We start from the raw sequence: 27,526 nt of genomic DNA, 5'->3' as shown, positions 1-27,526 counted from the left end.
TGTGCCCAAACAGGCCCCAGGCACCAGCAGGGAAAAGGGAAAGAGAGTGGCACCAAAGTACACAGGGTAGATCCCCTATACCCGGGCCTTGCTGGTTCTTGTGCCTGTCCCACTTGCTGCTACCAGAGTCCATTGTGGTGCTATATGTTTGTGGCTTGGAACACCAGTTCGGTTCCGGTCCGGTGCAGCGACACTGATGGTACTCCAGAACCTGCATTATAAGGCACCAGGAGGCGCACACGGCTGCCACCAACACCTAGGAGCTGCCCCAGAAGCTGAAGAGGAAGAAGGAGCCCACTTTCCAGCTACCCTTGGTGCAGCATGGGAGGGGCAGACACTCTGGAGGCAAAAATGTATGGTGGGGTAGGCAGTCTGGCCTCTCAGGATAGCACCTAAGAGACCCTGACTCCCACTAGGTGTTCCCTTGCTGGAGGAAACCCAACAACTGACGAGCTGTGGGGAGAAGCCACCTTTTAATGTTTGGTGGAGGTGGTGTTTCCTGTTTCCTAGTGGGTCGTGCCACTCTCTAAGGTGCTGTCCTGAAAGACGTTTAGGGAAATCTCTGCTGATTACTTTCTTGCCAGCACAAAAACAGCCCCACATTTGATTTTTTTCTGATATTGGGGGACAAAAAAGCAGCAAGTGCTCCTCCAGCATCCTATCATTTGCTTTATCTCACATATTGATCTAAAAACTGAACTTTCACATGATTTCCTATGGGCCATGTTCACATCTGTCAAGGACTTTCTTTGCCCGCAGCAGCTGTCTCTTTTGGTTTCATATACTTCAATGTACAGCTGCACGATTCTTTCCAAAATGAGAATCACACTTTGTTTGCTTAGAATAAAAAGATCACTATACAAAAACAATTGGGCTAACTTTACTGGTGAGTTTTTTCAAATTCATTAAAGTGTAATTTTTTCACCACAAATTGCATTTGAACGACTTACACAAAATACAGTGTGACAAAATATTACACCAGCCACCATTTTATTCTCTAGGGTCTCTACAAAAAAAAAAAATATATATAAATATATAAATAAATAAATATATATATATATATATATATACACACACACACTATATAAATATACTGTGAGTATATATATATATATATATATATATATATATATATATATATATATATATATATATATATATATATATATATATACACATATATTATATAGAAATAATGTTTGGGGGTTCTATGCAATTTTCTCGCAAAAAAATAAATAAAAAATAAAAAGATTTTAACTTGAAACCAATAAATGTCAGAAAATTTTTTAATGTTTAAGTGGTTAAACTTCCCTCATTTACACACCAAAGTGTATTTTTTTGATCGAAAGGACAAATCATTACAATGTTCATACTCAAGTTCCACTGCTAAAGAATGTTGTAAATCTTGGCAGACTGCCTATTTTTATTTTTATTCCCTTTCTTTTGATGGCTGTCGGCTTCAGCAGAGCAGAGAGAATTTTCTGCATAGAAAGAATCGGGGAATACTTTGATCGCAAGGGGGAAAGAAATTGCGACAGCGATTCTTAACGATTAATTGTGCAGCTCTACGGAAATGGAAACACCTAAAAAATGCAGTGCTTGTGTCTTGGATATGTTTTCGCTGTGTTTTTGTTTCTTTGTCCTGCATAACAACAGACACCTCCTCAACAGGCATCAAAATGCATTAAAAACACATAAAAAAAATAAATAAAAGTGTGGGAAAAACACACCAATCCCACCTAGCCTTAAGGAGCATGTTATGTCAGCCAAGTAAAGATGGCACAAAGAATAAATTGATGTTCAACATACATTTTTACCCACTTTTCTCTGTGAAATTTCTGGTTGACAAAGTTAACTTTTAAAATGCATTGGTTGCTTCTAAACAGACAACAAAAATCCTACTGCTTGGCTAGTTCTCAATTTTACAGTGTAGAAAACTGGTCACGTCAAGGTGATCTAAGGTAAATGAGTACAAGTGACTCAATATATTATCCTCACTTGGTACACTGAAAGGAAACACATTCAAGCAGACGGTGTGATGTATCTTTCAGCCGTCATACAGTCTAAGTCAAAGATATAAATAGCTCTCAGCAACTTGTACCATCTTCAATCACTGTTAAATGACTCTTTGAGCACTTGATATCTTTCAGATCTTTCAGTAAGATTTGAGGAACTCTGAGCAGTTTAAAAACACTAATATTTTAGCATATTGTATTGTCATCTTAAGCATGTTTGATTAATGCTGTACGCCTCTATAGAAGCCATTACACGCTAACAGATATGCCATCACCCTCCAGCTGAAGTGTTCTGCGGGTCCTACTCACACAAAATATCTTTTGGATATTAAGCTAAAACAAATATCTGTAATTAAATCCCTGGGGGGGGGGGGGGGGGATAACTTTAAAGTGGACCTAACATTGTAACACAACTCATTAAAATTCATGTCTGTACACCTGTAGTCAAATGATTTCATCTGTACAGCTCACTACACTTACTGTGCGACTGCGGCAATAAATAATAATTAGACGAGGGGTTAGCAACCTTTTCCACAATAGGTGCTATTTTTACAAGCATCAAATTACCGGCAAGCTGGTGAAAAATAAGGCACAATAACACATTGTAGTCTTAAACTGGCCAGACATGGATAGAAATCTGGGCAGTTCAGCAGCGACCTTGTGATCCATGTATGGGCATGTATGGGTATACTTGCCTGTTCTGTGCAGTGGTTTGCACAGAGCAGCCCAGATTCTCCTCTTCTCCGGTTCCTCATTAGAGGCCACTCCCTCCTGGTGACTGCCCCCACAACAAGCAGCTTTCTATGGGGACACCTGAGCCAAGGCTCGGGCCCGCCCCCTCTTTCCCATTGACTCTTAATGTCATTGACTCACTGACTGATTGACAGCAGCGGGAGCCAATGGCACCCCACAGTGGTCTCAGCCAATGAGGAGAGGAAGTTCCAGCTAGACAAGTTTATCATGCACTATCACTGGATCTAGATGGGGCTCTGGTATTATCTTAATGCATAGAATGGAAAAAAAAGAATGCACAAACACTTATGGCCAGTACTAATTAAATGTGAAGTGTCTCTTGTGCTGATGCAGGCTGTCATAGTTGAAATCCTCTGCACTCTAACCCCCTCCCATACCCCATAAGCTGTAATCTGCTGCTGCTGTTGCTGCGGGGGCTAATAGAGCAGGGGGACTAGTCGCAGGAACATATCTCAAGAGTGTCAATTATTCCCACCACTTCTGGTGTATGTATTCACCCCCTTTGTTATATAGCCCATAAAAACCCCAGGTGCAACCAATTACTTTCAGAAGTCACATAATTCGTGAAATGATGTCCACCTGTGTGCAATATTTTACTTGATATGTCATTACATACACACCTTTCTGAAAGACCCCAGAGGCTGCAACACCTAGGCAAGAGTCACCACTAACCAAACTGCCATGAAGACCAAGGAACTCTCCAAACAAGTAAGGGACAATGTTGTTGAGAAGTACAAGTCAGGGTTAGGATATAAAAAAATATCCAAATCTTTGATGATCACTAGGCGCACCATCAAATCTGTCTTAAACAAATGGAAAGAACATGGCACAACAGCAAACATGAGAAGAGACGGCCGCACACCAAAACTCAAGGCCCGGGCAAGGACGACGTTAATCAGAGAGGAAGCACAGAGACCCAAGGTAACCCTGAGGAGCTGCAGAGTTCCACAGCAGAGACCGGGGTATCTGTACATAGGACAATAATAAGCCATATGCTCCATAGAGTTGAGCTTTATGGCAGAGTGGCCAGAAGAAAGTCATTACTTTCAGAAAAAAAAAATAAAAAATTGAACATTTTAAGTTTGCGAAAAGACATATGGGAGACTCCCAAAATGTATGGAGGAAGGTGCTTTGGTCTGATGAAAATAAAATTGAACTTGAACTTTTTTTTCTATCAAAGAAAATGCTATGTCTAGCGCAAACCCAACCCATCACCCAAAGAACACCATCTCCACAGTGAAACATAGTGGTGGCAGCATCATGCTGTGTGGATGTTTTTCAGCAGTCAGGAATGAGAAACTGATCAGAGTTGAGGGAAAGATGGATGATGCTAAATACAGGGATATTCTTGAGCAAAATCTGTACCACTCTGTGTGTGATCTGAGGCTAGGACGGAGGTTCACCTTCCAGCTGGACAATGAACCCAAACACACGGCTAAAGCAACACTTGAGTGGTTTAAGGGGAAACATGTAAATGTGTTGGAATGGCCCAATCAAAGCCCAGACCTCAATCCAATAGAAAATCTGTGGTCAGACTTAAAAAAAAAATACTGTTCACAAGCGCAAACCATCCAACTTGAGGGAGCTAGGGCAGTTTTGCAAGGAGGAATGGGCAAAATTCCCAGGGGTAAGATGTGGCAAGCTCATAGAGACCTAGCCAAAGTAACTTGGAGCTGTGATAGCCGCAAAAGGTGGCTCTACAAAGTATTGACTTTAGGGGGGTGAATAGTTATGCACATTGACTTTTTCTGTTATTTTTTCCTATTTGCTTCGCAATAAAAAAATAAATTAAAAATCTTCAAAGTTGTGGGCATATTCTTTAAATTAAATTATGCAAATTCTAAAACAATCCATGTTAATTCCAGGTTATGAGACAACATAACTAAAGGCTGACTTTTCAGTATTTATGACCCAGCCTAAGCTTTCCAAACACTGCACTGTGAGGGTTAAGCTCTGTTTTAGAGCCTGTAGTGAGTGATCTCTGAGCAGGAGGTCGTCCCGACGTCCAAGCACCAAGATCCCTTGGACCTTAAAAGACCCAGTACTGGTGCTAGGACTTTTGTGAACACCCGGAGAGCTGTGGCAAGCCCAAAGGGTAGAGCCACAAACTGAAAATGGCGTTCCTCTAACACAAATCACACAAACCTCTGATGAAGCTGAAAGATAGGTACGTGTAAAAATGCATCCTTTATACTGATGATATAGAAAGTCTCCCATCTGGAGCAAGACGACCACTGAGTGGACAGACTCCATCTGAAAAGACTGGATCAATAGATACTGGTTCAGGGATCTTAGATCCGAAACGGGCCTCATGTCCCTGTTTGGGTTTTGAACTGTAAACAGCTAAACTGCTTTTTCTGGCCCTGGCCTTGTGGCTTGCCCTGGCTCTTGCACCCTATTGGTGCAGGGACACCTGGGGAAGCACTCCCTGAGGCTTTAATCTTGGTGCAGGGACACCTGGGGAAGCAGTCCCTAAGGCTTTAAATGGGGGCCACCTGGTGGTTCTCTTCACCGGAAATAGAGAACTCTTCCCTCCAGAAATACTTTGGGTATATTTGTCCAAATCATCACCAAAAGTTCCCCATGAAAGGGGAAACCTGACAATAATTTCTTACAAGGAAGCTCTGCTGACCAGTTCTTAAGCTACAAAAGTCTGCACTTAAGGACAGAGAAGAGCGCCAAAGGAGAAACCTGCTGTATTGAATCCTTTAAGGCATTAACAGCAAAACACAGTGCTCGAGGAATATCTGTCTTGTGTTCAACAAGATCATCCTACTGATTAGGCCTGTAAGGCTGTCTGACCTGATCCTTTATGGACTTGACAGATACCAATTGCTGCAACAGCTGGCTGAATAGCTGTACTGGCTGAAGAAAAGGTAGCCTTTATTAATGAATCCAGTTTCTTGTCAAGAGGGTCTTTCAAGCCCTATGCATTATCCACCGGACAAGCTAAGTTCTTGTTCAAGGAAGAGACTGCTGCATCACCGGCTGGCATTCTCCACTTCGTAAATAACTTTTCATCCATGGGATATAAAAGGGAAAACCACTTGGGAGGAACAGAAATCCTGTCAGGATGATCCCAATCAGGATACACCGCCTTTTCCAACAGTGGGTGTAAGGGGAAAGCCTGTGTGGCCTGAAGAGACCTCAGGGACCCCAAAGAGGAGAGGGAGGCTCAATAACCTACACAAGAGGCAAGTTAAAGACAGAACAAACCATCTCAGTAAGAGTCTGGATCAAAAGCCTCTGCGACTGAGAAGCAGACACCAACTGGATATCTTCTTGTCCAGAATGCTCAGAAGCAGACTCATCTGCCAGGCCCTCCACAGAATCTTGAGCTTTTAGCTCTTCCCCATCCTCAATCCATTCCTGCTCCAAACTAGGAGGCTCAGGGGAGGGGGGTCTGTCATGCTTCTTGCTACTCTGCGTGATAGAGGTAATCATGCCAACAATCCTGTGCTCTAATCTGGCTAGGGCCGAGGACAGTTCCCAGATCTGGGGAAAAAGTGGAAGCTTTGAAACAAGTCATCTGACACGTTCGAACGTCACTTTCAGTTCTTGGACTCCTCCGAGCTTGCACTCCACGCTGGTACACATGCCGTCCAGCAGACACCAGGCCAGTTCTACACGCCGCTCTGTGTGAGTAGCCATTTGGCTTTTTGTTTTTAAATAAATTGTTCACTATATGCTGCACTTAGTCTGGCACACCTTGTCCTTTTTACCAAGGACAGTTCACCCTTGGTGATAAAATATGAAGCAGCAGCATTGACTGTAAGCACAATGCCAGATAGGCACTGCAGCTCAGATTCCCTGGAAGCCTCTGGTCTTTCAGGGGATACAACACTAGGGATACAACTAAGTTCCTCAGGAGCTACTGACGACATAGGTGTGCCTTTATGCATCTAAGGCATAAACATGTACTTCTAGTTTTGGATGGCCTGGGAGACAATTCAATTTCCTGCCCGGTGATGTGTTGTCCCTGGACAAATAGCGGGAATCAACAGGCCCCAGGACGACGTTGGGTGTGACAAAACACACAGGGAGGAGCGCCCTGCTGACATCACAGCATTCACGCAGGTCCCAGAGTGACGGGCTGCTATCGGGAGCCAGTCGGCTCATTTATACTGCAATCTCTTATTGTTTTAACTGTAACTGCAATACTTTGTTATTTAAATAATGTAACCTAGTATTTTACACTATGGAAGCCTTTATGTCTTTTTGGGGATCAATGGGCAACCTGAAAGATTACATTCTGTTAAAATGCTGGGATCACCATTCCATCTCTCTAAAGGCCTAGACCGGGTATTAAGCCACAAGCGAGTGTGATTTTCTATAATAAGAGATCATTTGGGGTCGGTAAGCGGCAGTGTGTGCAGGGGTGGAGGTCTTTATCTCATTTAAACATGATGCTTGTATGCATCGTGTCTTAATTTCACGTTTGAAAAGCACCTTAAAACAGTGGACATTTCAAAATCACCTTAAAACAGTGGACTATTTAACCACTTTCAGACCGGACCAATTTGCTGGTCAAAGACCAGACCACTTTTTGCGATTCGGCACTGCGTCGCTTTAACTGACAATTGCGCGGTCGTGCGACGTGGCTCCCAAACAAAATTTACGTCCTTTTTTCCCCACAAATAGAGCTTTCTTTTGGTGGTATTTGATCACCCCTGCGGTTTTTATTTTTTGCGCTATAAACAAAAATAAAGCGACAATTTTGAAAAAAACACATTATTTTTTACTTTTTGTTATAATAAATATCCCCCAAAAATATATAAAAAAACATTTTTTTCCCTCAGTTTAGACCGATACGTATTCTTTTACATATTTTTGGTAAAAAAAATCGCAATAAGCGATTATTGATTGGTTTGCGCAAAAGTTATAGCGTTTACAAAATAGGGATAGTTTTATAGCATTTTTATTAATAATTTTTTATTATTTTTTTTTTACTAGTAATGGCGGCGATCTGCGATTTTTATTGTGAATGCGACATTGTGGGGGACCCATCAGACATTTTTGACACATTTTTGGGACCATTGTCATTTATACAGTAATCACTGCTATATAAATGCAGTGATTCCTGTGTAAATGACACTGGCAGTGAAAGGGTTAACCAGTGGGTGGCAGTGTAGGGGTTAACCAGTGGGTGGCAGTGTAGGGGTTAAGTGTTCCTAGGGGAGTGTTACTAACTGTGGGGGGGTTGGGCTTTCATTTAGTGTACACTGATCTCTGCTCCAATCACATGGAGCAGAGATCAGCGTCACTAGTTGCTAGGCAGAATAGACAAATGGTGTTTACACAGCATTTGCTCTATTCGGCCGCTCCGTGAGACGATCGCGGGGATGCCCGCGGCGATCGAGTCCGCGGGTCCCGCGACCGGACTCACGGGGGTCCCGACCAGCGCGGGAGCGCGCCGCCGGCGGCACGCTCCCGATGGCAGGGCGGCATCGAATATTGGACGTACCTGTACGCCAATATGCCTGCCCGTGCCATTCTGTCGACGTACATCGTCGTGCGCTGGTCGGGAAGTGGTTAAAACATGATCTAATTAAATAATCCATTTTTATTTATGTACGTAGTCACTTTATATATATTATATATAATTTAGCATTATTAAGGTTTATTGCTAGTATTCACTCACAAGAGAGCATAGCACAACACCCTTTAGAAATCCTGCCAAGCAACACTGGTGACTCACGTGACCCGGGTAAGGAGAAATTAACCACTGCAAATGCCTGCCTCAGAGCCTGCTCTGCGTCCCACAGCTGCCTTCTGGAAGCACCACATGCTTGGCATACACAGCTTAAATAAGCTGGCTGACACGCACGGTCCCAGAAAACAGGCACAACTGTATTTGCATATGAAGCAAATTTCCGTGCGCCCAGATTAGGCTATGGCTCATGCACCGCTCCAAGTGCGCAATACGCCTATCGTGAAGTGGCGCGCACCATGGCCACCAAACTGATGAGCATAGAAGCGATCTTGCGAATGCATGTTCCCCATGGCAAACGAAGGTGAAATGGCACACCGTTGTACAGGTGAAAAAAAAAAAAAAAACAGCCAGATACAAGCAAAAAGGGTACACTTTGTAAACACCCACAGCTAGCCCAAAACTCCCCCGTATGGTCAATGCACACAGGTGGCCCAGCCTCTAGCTAGCTTGACTGATTGTTATAATCACTGGGACACCCCACAATAAGTAAAAATAATTCCTGCATAACTCTATTTCTATTGCCAACCTACTGGGCACCACCATAATAAATGTCACTCTTAAGACCCTCCAAAATATAAATTGATTTATTTTACTAACTACACTGCTTGCCATCTGAGGTAAGTACCCATGCACACTGCATGCAATGCTTTTTTTCTGCATGGAAAGTAGGCTTTATAAGTTCTAATGGTATAGTTCACACCAGTGCATTCCTGTGCTTTTTACTTCCAGAAAAATAACATGCTGCTTTTTCCTGCACAGAACTGTACTGGAATGCAGTAAAACACAAAGTATTAAACACACAAATATGTGGTTTTCTTGAGTCAGCCCTTGCTCTCCTTAATGTTGTGTGTCCTGTGATATGCCTCTAAGGGTTGCTGAAGGACCTCTCAAAAATGTAAAAGTAAAAATTTACTTCAAAAAATGATCATGGTTACCTAGAAGCGGTCCTTCCCAGCAATACTCAGAGTGGAAACAGTTGATTAATACAGCTCTTCCATTATTCCAAATTACATATACTACTAGGGGTTCTATGAAAAGCTTTGATAAGATTTGGGTTCTTTAGACTCACTTCTTACTGTCTGGACTCTTTGCAGGTCACTGTTTTTTACTTTCTCAGTGTAATACGTTATTCTTGTACCCTACAGACCCAATTTCGGTAACATGATTTAATCCTCTGACATGGGCAGCGCTATTCAGGACATGGGCTCTTAGTGGTTTAATTACTTTCCTGGAATTGTAGATGGTATGCAATTGAAATAATAAACAATACCAAAAAAAAAAAAAAAAAGAAATAAAAATAACAATTGTAACCATCCTTATCAGTGGTAAATGGTTTGTTTCAACACTCTTAATTGATACATTTGCATGAGAGCTTGTTCTGTTGAAAAACAACAGACTTACTAGGCCAGATCACCAGGTAAATGAAAGAAAGCCTAAAAAAAGAAAACAAATGCAGCCATCACATCTAGGAATTGGTAAGCTGCAATAAAATCAATAGTCAAAATCAATAAAATCATAATCAATCAATATTTGTTTTTGGGTTTAATACCGCTTCAACTCAAAGTCTGGAAAGAGAGAAGCAACAAAAACCACAGGAATAATAAATGCTACATTTAAGATAGTGTGGTGTTTATTTACTAAAGATAAAATAGGCTGCTCTCTTTGCAAAGCTAGTTGCACTTTTGAAGAAAATCGGCACCAGAGTATAGCGAACATTGGAAAGTTTCATATTGCAAAGAATACACAATTACATGCAAGGAAATAAACAACATTTTTGCTTATGCACATGATGAGGGAATTCAGCAGAGCTTTATATCTTTGCAGTGTATAAATAAAAAAAAAAAAAAAAAATCTCCTCTGCTCCAAGCCAAGTTGCTCCCATTCTGATCTCTGCTTTGGGTGCAGGTAAACCAGGGAGCCGTCTGTGCTCCAACCTGTGAACAAAGAAACTCGAGGGTACTCCAATAGCATCACATGAATCCTGATTTATTGAAGCAATCACTGTGATATCCCTGCCTTTGGGACCTGCCATCTAACCCATTTCACCCAAAAGGGCTTACTCATTTGCCCTTGCAAAGTGTACAGCCTATTTGACTTTATTAAATCACTCCCCATGGGCAATAATTCCGTCTACAACTCTAGAAAGACTCATGTTGTAACAATAACTGTTTAGTTGATTTGTCAGCTGAATAGGAGGAGGTGAGCCTGAATGGCAACTATAATCCAGGGTAGTTCCAAGACGATTCTAGCATTTTAGTAGTTTATACACTTTAGTGACATAACACATTCATTTTAACTCGTATTCTATTACACTGTGTTAAATGTGTTAATGACATACCTTCACACACTGGACAGCACTCTCCCGGCACTTTTACTGGTTTTAGACAGCTCTGTCCACATGCGGTGGCCACACAGTGGGGCTCTCCATTAATGCACTGACAGAAAGTGCAGTCATCTTCTCTCCAGCGGTCACCATGGCTTCTTATCTGTCCATTAGCATAGCAACCAGCAGGATCATGCACTGGGAACACAGGATCTGCGGGACAGCAAAAATACAAATTTAAGTCCAAAGAAATACTACTGCTACCATCATAACAAATACTTCACAAAATGTATATTCTACCACTTAGTGTTCTGCATTCACCAAGGGGGTATTAAGAGCTAATTTTACTTTAAGTGAACTTACAACGTACTATCCTACAGAAGTGGCCAGGTCAGTACGGCATATGGACCTCCTTTCTCCCTCTCCTATAAGCTTATGGTCACTTCAATGATCATAAGCTTATATCAGAATTATTCACCAGAATCTGCTGAACAATTCTATAACTCTGATCAGCGGATTACAACCCACTGATCATCGTTATTAACCCCTAATGTGACCCCCCCCCACTCATGCCTCTGCTTGCCTGACCCCTGCCTCTCCACCCCCGCTGCACCATTCCATCTGAAACTGCACCCCCAACTCTCCTCTCCCCTTCACCCCCTTCTCTCCCCCAGCATCAATTACCCAACCTCCACCTGATCCGACCCCCCCTGCAAACCCGCTCCCTGCAGCCACTGTCATTAGTTGTCACCCCTCCTCTTCCACTCCCGCCGGCTTCAGGTGCTGCATGGGGCTTGTGGGGGGGGGGGGTCCAGATGTGCCCCCACCAGTCAGATCACCCCCCCAAATGCCCTGGATCCATGGCCACTCCAAGTGGCATCTCATCTTCCCCTCCCTCCACCTGCAGCTTCTCCCCGCACAGATCTTCTATGATCGGTCAGGCTGGGGATCGTGGCGGGGGGGGGGGTGAAGTAGGGGCTTAGTAAGCATCCATTTACTAAACTCCCCTCTGTAGAAGAGAGGGTGCATGCAGTGATTACTACTGATCACTGCTATATGCCCACTGACAGCTGATATATTGTAACCCTGAGTGTTACAATGTATCAGACTGTCATTTTCTGAATGAATGGAATTATACAGATTCCTCATTCATTCAAGTAAAGTGATGCAGAGAAAAGGGACTATCTTCAGTCCCTTTCTGTGTCTCAAAAAAAAGAGATATGGGGGGCCTCTGATATCTCACCAAAGCCAAACCTCCAAAAAAAAAACACATAGTAAGACCTACCGGGTTTTCTTACACTCCCCCCTCCACAGATACCTCAGCTTCTCCTCCCAGCCAACCCGATCTGTCCTGATTGGCCAGGAGAAGCGGGAAGACTATACCGAATATTAATTTGCTATTTTCACAAGTGTGTGGGTTCGGGAAGCATTGCTCTGCATCCCAAGCCCAACCTTTTTCAAGCCAATTAGAGCCTCAGCCTCTAATCACGTGGCTTGGAAAAAAAACTCATACAAATGGATGAGTCCAGCACCCTAATGGACTGGCCGCTCCTGGTAAGACCCCTATCATATGAAGTGGACTCTGTGAAGCAGATCCACCCGCTCAACAGGGGATCTGTCTGCTTATAAACTCTAAGCAGATGGATGACATGTCTGTGTCCTCTCTGCTGATGCAGAACAGACATGGACATAGCTCGCCAATTTCTATGGGATTATTGGATGGAAACGGACCACCTGTCCATTTCCATCAGATACCATCCGATACGATCTGCTAGATGGATGTGGAATGGAATCCTCCATGCACCTGTTTTTAGCAGACTGGATCGGATGCAGGCGAGTATAAACAGACACATGTCCATTTACATCAGCCTCTCCATAGAGAATAATGGGTGATCCGATCAGGCGGGCACAAACTTAATTTGCTGCAAAAAATTAAGGATTTAAATTTGGAGGTGGAAAAAATGTGCTGCTATTGTGCGGCCCTCTGGAAGCGCTGGGGGCCACAATATAATTTGGCCATCGCAGATTTAAGAGAATGCTAATTTTTCATTTTGTCTCCAGTTTTAAGGTAAAAAGGTGGTGGTACCAAGACCCATTTCTCAGCCAAAGGCTTTGCACAGTCTGGTTCTTTTAGTAGATATCACTGCTTTTGAATCCAGGTCTGACTAAGGGTTGAACAATGATGGCAAGCAATTGCTGCTTATGAAATCACTGTCCAGCTGTGCTACTATATTATTATATAACTAATATAATATCCAGTCATTTAGCTTGTCAGTGGAAATCTGCATCTTTTAGTTTTGGCAAGCAGGCAAATGTCTGCCCTTGTAATCATTTAGATGGGTGGCCTATGTGTAGCCAGTCTGAAATATGAGTTTACATTAACACTGGATAAAAAATCACATTCACACATGTTGCAGTATATGCTAACAGATTTTTTTCTATTAGTTTTAGAAACGTATGCAATTTAGGACAATCTTTCCTGACACACAAACTATTCAATTCACCTCTCTTTATGCATACAAATTAGAACTATGACCATTTAGAGCTAATTGTCTAGGTGAAGCTTCTGTGAATTAGTGAACATGTTCTGTGCTAGTAAAGACCATGGGTTGATTTACTAAAGGCACATCCACTCTGCACTACGAGTGCACTTGGAAGTGCAGTCGCTGTAAATCTGAGGGGGAAGATCTGAAATCAGGAGAAGCTCTGCTGATTTTATCATCCAATCATGTGCAAACAAAAATTCTGTTTTTTATTTTCCTTGCATGTCCCCCTCAAATCTACAGCAACTGCACTTGCAATGCACTTGTAGTGCAAAGTGGATTTTCCTTTAGTAAACAAACCCCCCCATGTCTCCCCACCTAAATTCCTCAATACTGCCCAAGGGATGTCACGTTATTGTAAAGTATACAAACATGCAATCAGAAAGCACAACATATCTAGAATACAAAACATGTTAAGTTACATGCTCTGTATGGTTAATGCTAGGGTTAAAGAGCAGGTCGTGTGGGTAGCGGGGACACGGCCTCATTTTATCCAGGGCTACAACCTTGAAACCAGGGAGAGTTTCTTACAATTTGGTAGGTTAAGCAGCTATGCATTTAAAGTGGGCACATACCTGGACTAAAGGCTTACAGATTACTAAATAGTCTGCAGGTGATTCTATACTTATTTTTCTTCAGCTGCACAGACATATTCTGACATATGGTACACATTGTACACATTGTTTTATATATATACACACACACACACACACACACACACACACACACACACACACAGTCATGCTCAAAAGTTTGCATGCTTTTTAATATTGAAAATAAATATGACTGGTCATGCCAAAAAAACTGTCTTTTATTTAAGGATAGAAATCACATGAAGGCATTTATTATCGCATAGTTTTTTGGATGCTTTTTAAATCATAATAACATCATTGATATAAAGAGATTCCCAAATTTTCCACTTCTTATTATGTTATTCAACAGTACTTACTGGCATATTCAAAGCTTTGAATATCTTTTTATATCCTTTTCCATTTTTGTAAAGTTTCATTACTGTGTTACGCAGGTCTTTTGACTGTTCTTTTCTACCTCCTCAAGGCTCAGTGAGAGCTAACAAACCCATTGACTAGTTATACACAGACACTAATTGTGATTTAAAAAGCCACAAATGTGGGAAATTAACCTTTAATTAACATTTTATCCTGTGTGTGCCACTTTCTGTGTCTGTACCAAGGCCAAACGTTCCAAGGTATGTAAACTTCTTATCAGGACTATTTGGGCGATTTCTGTTATTATGATTTAAAAAGGGTCAAAAAAACAATGCAATAATAAATGGCTTCATATGATTGCTATCAATAAATAAAAGACACATTGTTTGGCATAATCAGTTATTTTTTCAATATTAATGCCACAATTTCACAATTTCTGCTGGGGTATGCAAACTTTTGAGCACAACTATATATATATATATATATATATATATATATATATATATATATATATATATACATACACACCGTTGCAAAAAAAGTATGTGAACCCTTTTGGAATGATATGGATTTCTGCACAAATTGGTCATAAAAGGTGATCTGATCTTCATCTAAGTCACAACAATAGACAATCACAGTCTGCTGAAACTAATAACACACGGAGAATTAAATGTTACCATGTTTTTATTGAACACACTATGTAAACATTCACAGTGCATGTGGAAAAAGTATGTGAACCCTTGGATTTAACCACTACAATACAGGGCACTTTCACCCCCTTCCTTCCCAGCCCAATTTTCAGCTTTCAGCGCTCTAGCGCTTTCAGTGACAATTGCGCGGTCATGCTACACTGTACCCAAATGAAATTGTTATCATTTTGTTTGCACAAATAGAGCTTTATTTTGGTGTTATTTATTCACGACTCCGTTTTTTTTTTTTGCGATATAAGCGCAAAAATAGCGGAAATTTGGAAAAAAAACAATATTTTCTTTTTTCTATTTGAAAAGAAATCCAATAAAATCAAATTTTGTCATAAATTTAAGCCAAAATGTATTCTGCTACATGTTTTTGGTAAAAAAAATTCCGTTAAGTGTATAATAATTGGTTTGTGTGATCACGGACATATGTACGCAAATGATCATGTACATATGTGTGCAGGTGATCATGTACATATGTGTGCAGATAATCATTGGGACATGTGATTTTAGTGGGACATATGTGGGGGACATGTTTTTATTATTAGGGACATGTGTTTTTATTATTTGGGGACATGTATGTTTTGGGGACATGTGTGTTTTGGGGACATATGTGGGGACTGTGTTGTGTGTTGTGTGTTTACACTACACTGATGATCAGTGAGTAAAAAGCTGTAAAAAGCAGCCCATACTCACTGATCATCAGCCGGCTGCAGCGTTCTGCTCTCCTCTCCTCAGCGGTGACTTCCGTGTGAGGAGAGGAGAGCCGATTGCCTAGCAACCGGCTGTTTGTTTACATCACATGACGGCCGTGATTGGACACGGCCGTCATGTGATCAGGAGGGCCAATCACAGAGCCCTCCTGCCGATCTGAGATGTGCCGTGTCCGGGTGACACGAGCACATCGGGATTGCGCCGCTGCGCGGGCGCGCGCGATCCCGCTACTCCTGAATGACGTTCCTGAACGTCCTATCAGGAGTAGACGGCTCCCACCCGGCCGTATATATGCATTGGCCGGGTGGGAAGTGGTTAATAACTGGTTGAACCTCCTTTGGCATCAATAACTTCAACCAAACATTTCCTGTAGTTGCAGATCAGACATGCACAATGGTCAGGAGTAATTCATGACCATTCCTCTTTACAGAACTGTTTCAGTTGGGATGTCTGGTGTGTATCTCTTTCCAGCTTTATGCAAGTCAACGATTCTTAATCATAGGTCTTCTGAGAGCTCTTCTGTGTGAGGCATCATTCACAACAAGCAATGCTTTTTGTGATAAGCAAACCCAGAACTTTTGTGTGTTTTTTTTTTAATAGGGCAGGGCAGCTGTAACCAACCCCTCCAATCTCTCACTCCAATTATCTCTTGGAGATGTCATTGGTCTAGGGCAGGGGTCTCAAACTGGTGGCCCTCCAGATGTTGCGAAACTACAAGTCCCATCATGCCATTGCCTTTGGGAGTCTTGCTCTTAACTGTCAGGATTGCAATGCCTCATGGGACTTGTAGTTTTTCAACAGCTGGAGGGCCACCAGTTTGAGACCTCTGGTCTAGGGGTTCACATACTTTTTCCAACTGCACTGTGGATGTTTACATGGTGTGTTCAATAAAAACATGGTAACATTTAATTGTTTGTGTATTATTAGTTTAAGCAGACTGTGATTGTCTATTGTTGTGACTTAGATGAAGATCAGATCACATTTTGTGAAATCCATATTATTCCAAATGTCTCCCATACTTTTTTTTGCAACTGTATTGACATTTGTACCAGTATCTTTTGATTTCTGACCTCCTGGAAACTGGCAAAAATCTGATAATTTGTCACTATGTAAAAAACCCATATAAAAGGTTTGGATGCACATAGAAGCAGACTCTGTCCTTGTGTGATGACCCTGCACATGGATGCTACTTTTCTCTTTCAATGGATGAATGGTTCAGTAAACAGCACCAGGTCCATCAGATGTCTGAAGCAGATGTTTGGAGCAGATGTGCAATATCTTAAGCATTACTGGGGAAGTGAGCAGAGTGAGCAGCAATGTAATCAGACAACAATGTAATCACACATGCATACTAAAGACATACATTCAAGGTGATAGAGTAGTGGAGATCATCCCATTTCCCTTGCGCTAAAGAATATTGAAGAGGCATGTGAATTTTGTGTCTTACATGTATTTATACTATATTACCAAAAAGTATTGTGACACCTGCCTTTACACCCCTTAGGTTTTAATGGAATCCCAATCTTAGTCCACAGGGTTCAATATTGAGCTATAACAGCTTCAACTCTTCTGGGAAGGCTATCCACAAGGTTTAGGAGTGTGTCTACAGGACTATTTGACCATTCTTCCAGAAGTGCATTTGTGAGGTCAGACACTGATGTTGGACGAGAAGGCCTGACTCACAGTCTCCGCTCTAATTCATCCCAAAGGTGTTCTATTGGGATGAGGTCAGGAATCTGTGCAGGCTAGTCAAGTTCCTCCAGCCAAAACTCGCTCACCCATGTCTTTATAGACCTCACTTTGTGTACTGGTCAAAATCATTTGGTGGAGGGGGATTATTGTGTGGAATCGTTTTTTCAGGGGTTGGGCTCGGCCCCTTAGTTCCAGTGAAGGGAACATAAAGGTGTCAGCATACCAAGATATTTTGGACAATTTCATGCTCCCAACTCTGTGGAAACAGTTTGGCCCCTTCCTGTTCCAACATGACTGTGAACCAGTGCACAAAGCAAGGTCCATAAAGACATGGATGAGCAAGGTTGGGGAACTTGACTGGCCTTCACAGAGTCCTGACCTCAACCCAACAGAACCCCTTTGGGATGAATTTGAGTGGCGACTGCAAGTCAGGCCTTTTCATCCACATCAGTGCCCAGGCCCAGAAATGCTCTTCTGGAAAAGTGGTCAAACATTCCCATAGACACACTCTCAAAACTCGTGGACAGACTTCCCATAAAAGTTGAAGCTGTTATAGCTGCAAAGGTTGGGCCAACTCAATATTGAACCCTACATATTAATACTGGGATACCATTAAAGTTTATGTGCATGTAAAGTCAGGTGTTGCAATACTTTTGGTAATATAGTGTGTAAAATCTACATTAAAAACAGACTGCAATGATTTGCAAATCTCATCAGTAGTCTCACCTGTGCCATCAATACAGCCCCACCTGTGCCTGTCAGTAGTCTTACCTGCACATAGAAGAATCGAGCTGGCCAATCATCAGAGAGCAGGGATTGCCCACTGTAACAACTTGCATTTGAATTGCTAGGTACCCGACACTGCTCATGTCACGCAGTCCTGCCCCCTCGCCCTGCACCGCTCATGTCACAAAGTCCGGCCTCTTCGCCCTGCACTGCTCAGGTCACACAATCCCGCCTCCTCGCACGGTGCCTCCCGGCATCGGACCGGTGTTCTGTTTATCAAATGCACTGGACGAGGAGGCAGGACTGTGACATGAGTGGCACAGGGCGATGAAGGTGGGACTGTGTGACGGTGAGTGGCGTCAGGAACCCAGCAATTCAAATGAAAGCTGTTATAGGGGGGCAATCCCCACTCTCTGATGATCGGCCAGCTCAACGCTTCCTCTCTTCCCCTGGAAAAAAATGATTGTTGTGTATAAATTATATATACATATATATATATATATATATATATATATATATATATATATATATATATATATATATACACACAACCCTGCTCCAAATTTTTTATTAGCATATACTACTAAATGTAACAGATGTTTTATAGCTACTGTATATGTTTGGTCTGACTTTTGAGATTGGGTGGATCACACATTGGGTTAATTCTTTTGATTTGACCAAGTTTATGAGGTTTATTATATTTTATCCTATTCCCCTTTATATTACGACTATTCAGATAATTGGATCACATTTGTTTTTAAATATATATGCCTCGGGAGTTTATCCTTATTTCTCCCTCCTCTCTTTGTGGTGTATATATGTTTTCCATGTGGGTTCATAGCCTTCGAGCTTATTTTGTTCATCTATATATCAATTTTATCTATGTAACATTATTGGTTATGAGTATATTTTCCACAGTATTAGTTAATGCTATTTTCCAAGAACCAAGATGGCGTCTTTCGCCTCAGTTCCAGGGTCAGACCGAGGCTTGGTTTATTGTATGTATTATTTAAGCGGTGCGTCAGGACGCCGCACGTACCCCGTGACCACGTTCCATAGTGACGAAACGCGTAGGGAGGGGGAGCGACGTCCTGACGCCACCAACTCGTGTTCTTTGTTTGTGGAAGTATTGGGCGCTAATCGAGACCGGCCGGCTCAAATTTGCTGAACGATCGTTTTAGACATTATATCTGTAAGTGCGCATTTGTCTCTCACGTTCGATTAAAATTTACTTGGGTTTTACACTATTGTGAGTTTTATTATCTTTTATGTAAACCGGTGAGAGGGAGTGTACTTGGAGGCGAACGGGTTCCAGAGTTCTTTTTCATCCATTTGTGAAAACCCTGGACTGGGGGAATCAGTCATCCGCTCTGCATGGTTCTCTATAATAAGGAACCATACACCTTCGGTAAGCGGCAGTAATATCTGTGGTGGAGGTTGTGCACGGTTCACGTTCGTTCTGGATATTTTTGCTGTCACCATATCACCGTGGAATATTTTGAAAATAGATATTTCTTATGGACTTTATGGACACTTTGATATTTAATGTTATAATTTTTTTCACATATATTGATGTTTTATTAATTTTTTAAGGCAATTGGTCATTTGATGTCACATTGCTTCTTTCTTTCAGCTGAATGTTCACATCACATTAGGATAATCTATTATTATTTATGGTGTCTTCACTGGCAATATTGATGTATATTCATTATTTACATTTAATATAATTTTAATTTTTGGCACAGTTGAGATTAATTAAACAGTAACTTCCTAGAGTTTCTCACTTATAATTATTAATTTTATTATTTTTTTAGCGCAGCCCACTCCTTTTTTCTTCCTGTATTCAAATGTAGTATAACATTTGGGTTGCTGCTTAATTTTGTAATTCCTTATTTAACAAGCGCGGTTTTCCCCTTTTTTGTATATATACACACACACATACACACACTCACAGTGGATATAAAAAGTCTACACACCCATGTTAAAATGTCAGGTTTCTGTGATGTAAAAACAGGAGACAAAGATAAATCATTTTAGAACTTTTTTTTTCCACCTTTAATGTGACCTATAAACAAGGTGAATGACAAACGGAAATCTTTTAGATGGAGGGAAGTAAAAATAAAAATAAATAAATACAATAATATGGTTGCATAAGTGTGCACACCCTTGAACTAATACTTTGTTGAAGCAACATTTGATTTTATTACAGCACCCAGTCTTTTTGGGGTATGAGTCCATCAGCATGGCACATCTTGACTTGGCAACATTCGCCCACTCTTTTTTGCAAAAACATTCCAAAGCTGTCAGATTATGAAGGCATCTCCTGTGCACAACCCTCTTCAGATCACCCCCCAGATTTTCAGTCAGAATCAGGTCTGGGCTCTGGCTGGCCATACCTTTGTGGATTTTGATGTATAGCGGAAAGGTGAAGTTTCTCTTCATGTTCAGCTTTCTAACAGAAGCCTGAAGGTTTTGTGCCAATATTGACTAGTATTTGGAACTGTTCATCATTTCCTCTACCTTGACTACCCTGTTCCAGCTGAAGAAAAACATCCAAAGCATGATGCTGCCACCACCAAGCTTCACTGTGGGTATGATATTCTTTTGGTGATGTGCAGTGTTGTTTTTGCACCAAACATATCTCTTGGAATTATGGCCAAAAAGTTCATCCTTGGTTTCATCAGACCATAACACTTTTTCCCACATGCTTTTAAGCCCCTTTCACACTGTCGGACCCTTCAGGTGTACCTGAACAGGCGCTCCATGTTAGTATATGGTGCGATGGATGTCAGCAGTGACGTGCACTGACATTCGACCCGGTCTGATCCGCTAAAATCAGACAGATGGCCCTACATTCGCATCTGTTCCTGGCAGATCGGATCGGGTAAGATTTTATGAAAACTGACATGTTGTCCATTTTCTTCCTATCTCTCCATTGCAAGCAGCGACGCTCGACAAGCCCCTCCCCGCTCAGTGAGCAGAGAGGGACCTGTCATCCACCGGCTCAGCGGAGATCAACGGAGAGATCTCCCGCTGAGCTGGCGCACTCGGTGGCAGCGGATCCGCCTGGTGTGAATGAGGCCTAAGAAGAATTGAGATGCGTTTTTGCAAAATTTAGCCGGGCTTGGATGTTTTTCTTCGTAAGAAAAGGCTTCCGTCTTGCCACTCTACCCCATATCCCAGGCATATCAAGAATATGGGATATTGTTATTACATGTAGAACACAGCCAGTACTTGCCAGATATTCCTGCAGCTCCTTTAATGTTGCTGTATGCCTCTTGGCAGCCTTGTCAGCCTCCCTGACCACTCTTCTTCTCGTCAATTATGGAGGGACGTCCAGTTCTTGGTAATTTCACTCTTGTGCCATATTTTCTTAACTTGATGTCTTCACTGTGTTCCATGGTATATTTAAACTTCTTCGAAATTATTTTGTACGCTTTTCCTGTCTGATACCTTTTAACAATGAGATCCCTCTGATACTTTGGAAGCTCTCTGTGGACTCCGTAGCAGCGGATCCAGAGCTTTTGCTGTAGGATGTTGCTAAGAAAGTGTCAGAAAATACCTACTAGAACAGTTGAACTTTATTTGGGGTTATTCAGAGGCACTTTAAATGACAGCAGGTGTGTACTCACTTATTTTCAATTAATCTTTATTGAACAGTGTTGCGGATTACAATGGTTCAGTCTTTAAATCAACATTGGATAGCGGCAGCACAGTGGTGTAGTGGTTAGCACTCCTAGACACTACCTGCCTGGAGTTTGCATGTTCTCCCTGTGGCTGTGTGGGTTTCCTCCGGGTACTCCGATTTCCTCCCACAATCCAAAGACATGCAGGCAGGTTAATTAACTTCTGTCCAAAACTGGCCCTAGTATATGAATGAGGACCTTGGATTGTGGGCTTCTTGAGGGTAGGGCCCGATGTGAGTGTGCAATGTACAGGGATAGGGACAATTGTAGACACTCACCAGGTTGAACTGGATGGACTGGTGTCTTTATTCAACCTTACTAACTATGCAACTATGATTTGCAATATAAAACTTGTTCCATTTTAACAAGTGCTCTTTAACAACATGAACATTTAACATACAAACAGAGATTATCAACATAGCTTTTACTTGTGTTATTATTTATTTTCCCAAATTGGAGATTGTTCTTTCATAAAAGATAGGGATTGTACAGGAAGAGGAAAGGTAGGGGAATGAAGGGGGAACAAGGGGGGGGGGAGGATAAGTATAACCAATTTAAACAAAAAGGAAAAATGAAACATAACCAAACTAAGCAGGGGACACCATCATATACCAAGGTTTGAGGTTAGTTGTTATGCAATCAGCAGTCTATGAAACTTTTGTCCGATATTCATAGAGCCAACTGTTCCAATTATTATGAAATCTTTGTATAGAGTCCACATTGTATGCCATTATTCTTTCACATTGAGCAGAGTTTTGCACTTTGAGAATAGTGTCTGACACATTGGGAGTAGTATTTGTCTTCCAAAGGGATGCTATTGTTATATGAGCTGCTGTTAGTATTTTAATAAAGAGTGGAACTGTTTTGGAATTTTGTCTAGGTTTTGATGTAGAAGGGCCATCTCAGGTGTCGGGGGAAATGGAGAAACCTGTGACCTTAGATATAAGGGAGAATATAATATTCCAGAAGTTGCAAAGACATATGCACCCCCCAAATATATGGAGTAAGGTGCCTACGACTCCGCATCCCCTCCAACGCTCAGTTTTGGAACCAGGGAACATGTTTGCTAGTTTATGTGGGACCAGATAGCTTCTATTGATAATTTTTAAGACATTTTGGCAGTGATTGACACATTTTGAGGCCTTGAACGTTGATGCTCTTACCTGTTTACATTCTAAATAATTAAAAGTAATACCTAGGTCTTTTTCCCACGTTAGCATGGGAGCTGTTTTAGTGCTGCCATCTTTGGGTTGGAGAGGAGTATATAGTCATAAAATACCTCCCTTTTGTATGGTCTGTTTTGGAGCTCTTGCCATATCTATTCGCTCTTTTCACCTCAATGTATCTTACATCATTTTTATTGAGTAGGTGTTTTACCTGAAGGGTTTCATACTGGCTATATTCCGGGTTTACTACCTGGATTTCCTTAATGTATGTTATCTCATGGGAAAGCCAAGTATTTATAGGAGGTTAAGAGGTATTCTAAAACTAGGAGCAATGGTTTGAATATGCATGGATTTATTTGTGCACTTTTGGTGGCTTGCATTCCAGGCGTACACCGACGCCTGAATAGAAGGGATATTGGGTATATTCACTGGAAGACCTGTTCTAGAAGCTAGCAGTAAGGCGGTAAGGTCCAGGGAGTCCGTTAGGGCTCTTTCCATTGTTACCCATTATCGATGGGAAGAATGATGCATGAAGTTGTTCTAGTACTACACATTTTTGATAGGTTTCCAGTGCAGCCCCCCCCCCCCCATTGTGTTTAGGTTTCATTAGTGCCAAGAAGGCTATTTTTGGGATTTTTCCAAGCCAGATAAATCGTTTAAGAAGTGCATTAACCTTTTGGAAAAAAATAAATAAATAAATGGTCGGTAGTATGATGGGGATCGTCCTAAAAAGGTAAAGGATTTGAGGAGGGAACTATCATTTTAAATGGCACAATACAGCCTAACCAATTTAGTGAAAATGTTGCAATATTTAGGGTATCTTGAGCAATTGTTTGAAGGAGCGGTAGAAAGTCTGCTTTATCTGTATTATCTGAAGGAGATGTTAGAAGTATCCCTAAGTATGGTAAACTGCCATGTGTCCAGGTGTAGGGAAATAGTTGTTTTAATGAGTCTAGGAGTAGTTTAGGCACATTCATTGGCGGGGTTGTCAATTTGGTGGTGTTTAATTTGTAGTATGCGATTTTACTAAAGTCATTAATAATATTTTGGACTGCTAATATAGAGGATTTAGGGTTAGTAAGGGTAATGACCACATCATCAGCTAATAGTCTGATTTTCTGTTGTTGGCCTGCTACTGTGATTCACTGGACCTCTGGGCTGTTTCTAATTGATTGAGCCAGGGATTCCTTTACCAAAGTGAAAATTAGGGGAGATAAGGGGCACCCCTGCCTTGTACTATTAGAAATTGAAAATGTACTAGATAAGGTGTTGGATGTGTATATATTCGCAGAAAGCTTAGAATATAATGCAGAGATAGCAGACAGGGCAAACCCTTCTAGTCCAAATTTGTTCAGGGTCCCTTGCAGGTAGCCCCAATGCACCCTATCGAAAGCCTTTTCGGCGTCGAGGGCGATGAATGTGGTTGGGGTTTTTCCTCAGTTCAGCAATGCAAATGAGATTGATCATGCGGCGGGTGCCATCTGGGGCCTGTCTACCCTGAACAAATCCCACCTGATCTGTTTTGATTAGTTTTGGGGTAATGGACACTAACCTATTTGCTAATATTTTCACATAGATCTTAAGATCTGAATTTAGCAATGATATGGGGGGGGGGGGGATTCTGTGGGCTGTCTGGAGTGTTCCTGGGTTTTGGTAACGTCACTATGGTAGCCTGTAACATTTCTGGGGGAAAGGAGGCGGTAGATGCTAACATATTAAAAAGCTTGTTCATATGAGGTGTTAGTATATCCTGAAAGCTTTTGTAATATTCTGCAGTGAATCCATCAGCGCCGGGTGATTTATTGTTTGGAAGCAGTTTCATGACATCTAGAATCTCATCATCTCTAATAGGGGAGTTCAAAGTCTCAAGCTCCTCTTTAGTTACCTTTGGCAGCAATATTGAGTCCAAAAAGGTAGATATTAGAGAGTCAGATGGTTGAGGGGTCGAGATGTCTTTGGCTAAGTTATACAGTTGTAGTATTTACGGAATGCCTCAGCTATATGTTCAGGGTGTAATATCTTAGTTTGAGTTTCAAGATCTATAATTAAAGCTAGTTTAGATTTAAGTTGCCTTTGCCTAAGGTAGTTGGCTAAAAAAAAAATTGCCTGCTTTATTGCCCTGTGAGTAGTGTAGAGCTTTAATTTTTATTTTTTTGAAGGGGCTCTTTGGTGATTTGTTTCTAGTAGGGCTTTAAAGGGGTTGTATGGGTTCGGTTTTACTTAAAAAAAAAATAATAAACATGTCATACTTACCTCCACTGTGCAGTTTGTTTTGCACAGAGTGGCCCTGGTCCTCGTCTCCTAGGGTCCCTCGGCAGCTGTCTCGGCTCCTCCCCGCAAGAGCTAACCCCCCCTCTGGGAAGCGCTCACCCAAGGGGGTTAGTTGCGGGCACGCTCCCGCGTGATACACTCGGCGGCCATAGCCACCGAGTGTATGACTCGGCCCAGCCTCGGCGCACTGCATCATTGATTTGATTGACAGCAGCGGAAGCCAATGGCTGCGCTGCTATCAATCATCCAATGAAGAGCCCACGGGAGCTGGGCGAAAGCAACACAATATCACGCCCACGGAGATTTGGGGCTCAGGTAAGTAAAACGGAGGCTGGGGGCAGAGAGTGTAAGGCGTTTTGCATTACGGTGAAAAAAGCTTTACAACCCCTTTAAATTGGTTTCTATATTTATTTAGCTCTTGGAATTTATTCTCTGCCAAGGTAGTTTTATGATGAGATTCTAGTTGTTTGATTCGACGTAACAAATCAGACATAGTTTGGCGTCTACACCTTTTTTGCTTGGCTGCCATTTGTATCAAAAGTCCTCTTATATAGGCCTTATGGGCACACCAGACTGAAGAGTAAGATACATTTGGTGTTTCATTGATAAAATAGGAGAAAATCCTTTTCTCTGTAATTCACCGACTGACACAGCTTCTCTCTTTAGACCATTGGGTTGTTATGCCACCTTCAGGAGAGGACTAGGCATTACATGTTAACGTGATAATAAAACTAGAACTTTCTAGTCCCGCCCAAGGGGCGGTCCCTTAGGTAACCACCCCTCAGCATGCTACTGCAGCCTCAGGCAGGTGCTGTGTCAGTGAATTACAGAGAAAAGGATTTTAGGGGAGTACAAAAAAAATACTATTTTCTCTTATATTCACCCACTGACACAGCTTCTCTCTTTAGACCATTGGGACGTCCCCAAGCAGTGCCAAAACGAGGGGTGGGAAAACGGCAAAAAACTTCATCCACCATGGCATGTGGGAGCTAGAACAAACTTTACCCACAAAAAAACTACAGTGTGTGGAATAACCACCACAAAAAAAAAACAGTGCTCCTCAACAGAGAAGAACTACCCTCAAACCGCACCAAAACTTCGGCAACAAATGCAACAGTGCATTAACTTAAAGGTACTGCGTTTTTTACAACAAAAAACAGGAAAAAAAATTGTATGTGCAATTACCATTATACAACTGCCTGCAAAACTTTGTGGCCAAAACAGGCATTAGCCGATGCATTGCCATCTACCTTGTAGAATTTTGTAAAAGTGTGAACAGACAACCAAGTCGCCGTCAGACGCTTGATGTTGGAAGGCCCAAGATGTTCCAATTGCCTTTGTGGAGTGGGCCGTGACAGGAAAGGGGGGCACCTGCCCCTTCAAGGCGTAGGCCTGTACAACAATCTGTCTAATCCCCCTGGAAAAAGGTGGCCGACGAGACCGCCATGCCTTTTTTCGGACCAGCCACCAAAACAAACAAGGAGTCTGACTTCCGGAAGGGAGCCGTGAAAGACAAATACCCCACAGAGCCCGAACCATGTCCAGGGAATGGAGGGCCACCTCCTTAGGATGTGTCGGCTTAGGACACAGAGATGGTAAACAATGCTTCATTGATGTGGAAAGCCGAAAACACCTTCGGCAGAAAAGATGGTTGCGGACGCTACACCACCCTATCCTGTGGATAACCAGATAGGGCGACTTGCAAGACAAGACCGCCAGTTCCGAAACCCTGCTGGCCAAGTGATGGCCACTAGAAAGACCACTTTCTCAGAAAGAGTCAACGGGAGAATCTCACTGATATATTCAAATGGTGGTTTCTGAATCTCCGCCAACACCAGATTCAGACCCCACGGGGGTAACGGTGGACGCACCGGAGGAACTACATGTTGGACCCTTTGAACCAAAGTGCTCACTAGAGAGTGAGACACCAGGGGTCACTGAAAAGACAGCCAAAGCTGATATTTGTCCCTTAATGATGCTTAAAACCAATTTCTGGTCTAAACCTTGCTATAGAAACAGCAGGATCCTGGATGCAGAAAAGGAGCGAGGCCTTCCAGGTACAATGATATATCTTCTGAGAAGATTTCCGTGCTCTCAGCATAGTTGGGATTACCGAGTCCGAAAGACCCAGGTTCCTCAACACCTGACTCTCAATAGCCATGCCGTTAAAGACAGCGATGGTAAGGCAGGATGGAGAATTGGACCTTGAGACAGAAGGTCCTCTTGCAAAAGCAGTTGCCAGGAAGCGTCTGCCACCAGGCGCACTAGGTCTGCGTACCAAG

The 27,526-nt window shown here is 42.1% G+C and overlaps 1 protein-coding gene across 1 annotated transcript in view; it reads right to left on the bottom strand.

Annotated features, from left to right (window-relative positions):
* The window catches only part of CRIM1 (cysteine rich transmembrane BMP regulator 1), a 1,166,729-nt gene that overhangs the window by 399,412 nt on the left and 739,791 nt on the right, over window positions 1-27,526 (bottom strand). Inside the window, exon 7 of the mRNA XM_077486443.1 lies at window positions 10,820-11,017. Coding sequence (XP_077342569.1) covers window positions 10,820-11,017 — 198 coding nt within the window. The remainder of the gene's footprint in view (window positions 1-10,819; window positions 11,018-27,526) is intronic.

The sequence above is a fragment of the Lithobates pipiens genome, unplaced genomic scaffold (genome assembly GCF_037356315.1).
Source record: "Lithobates pipiens isolate NorthernLeopardFrog02 unplaced genomic scaffold, aLitPip1_a1.2 Scaffold_18, whole genome shotgun sequence".
Lineage (NCBI taxonomy): Eukaryota > Metazoa > Chordata > Amphibia > Anura > Ranidae > Lithobates > Lithobates pipiens.
The sequence above is the reverse complement of the archived record's forward strand: the minus strand, read 5'-3'. Positions and strand labels throughout refer to the sequence as shown.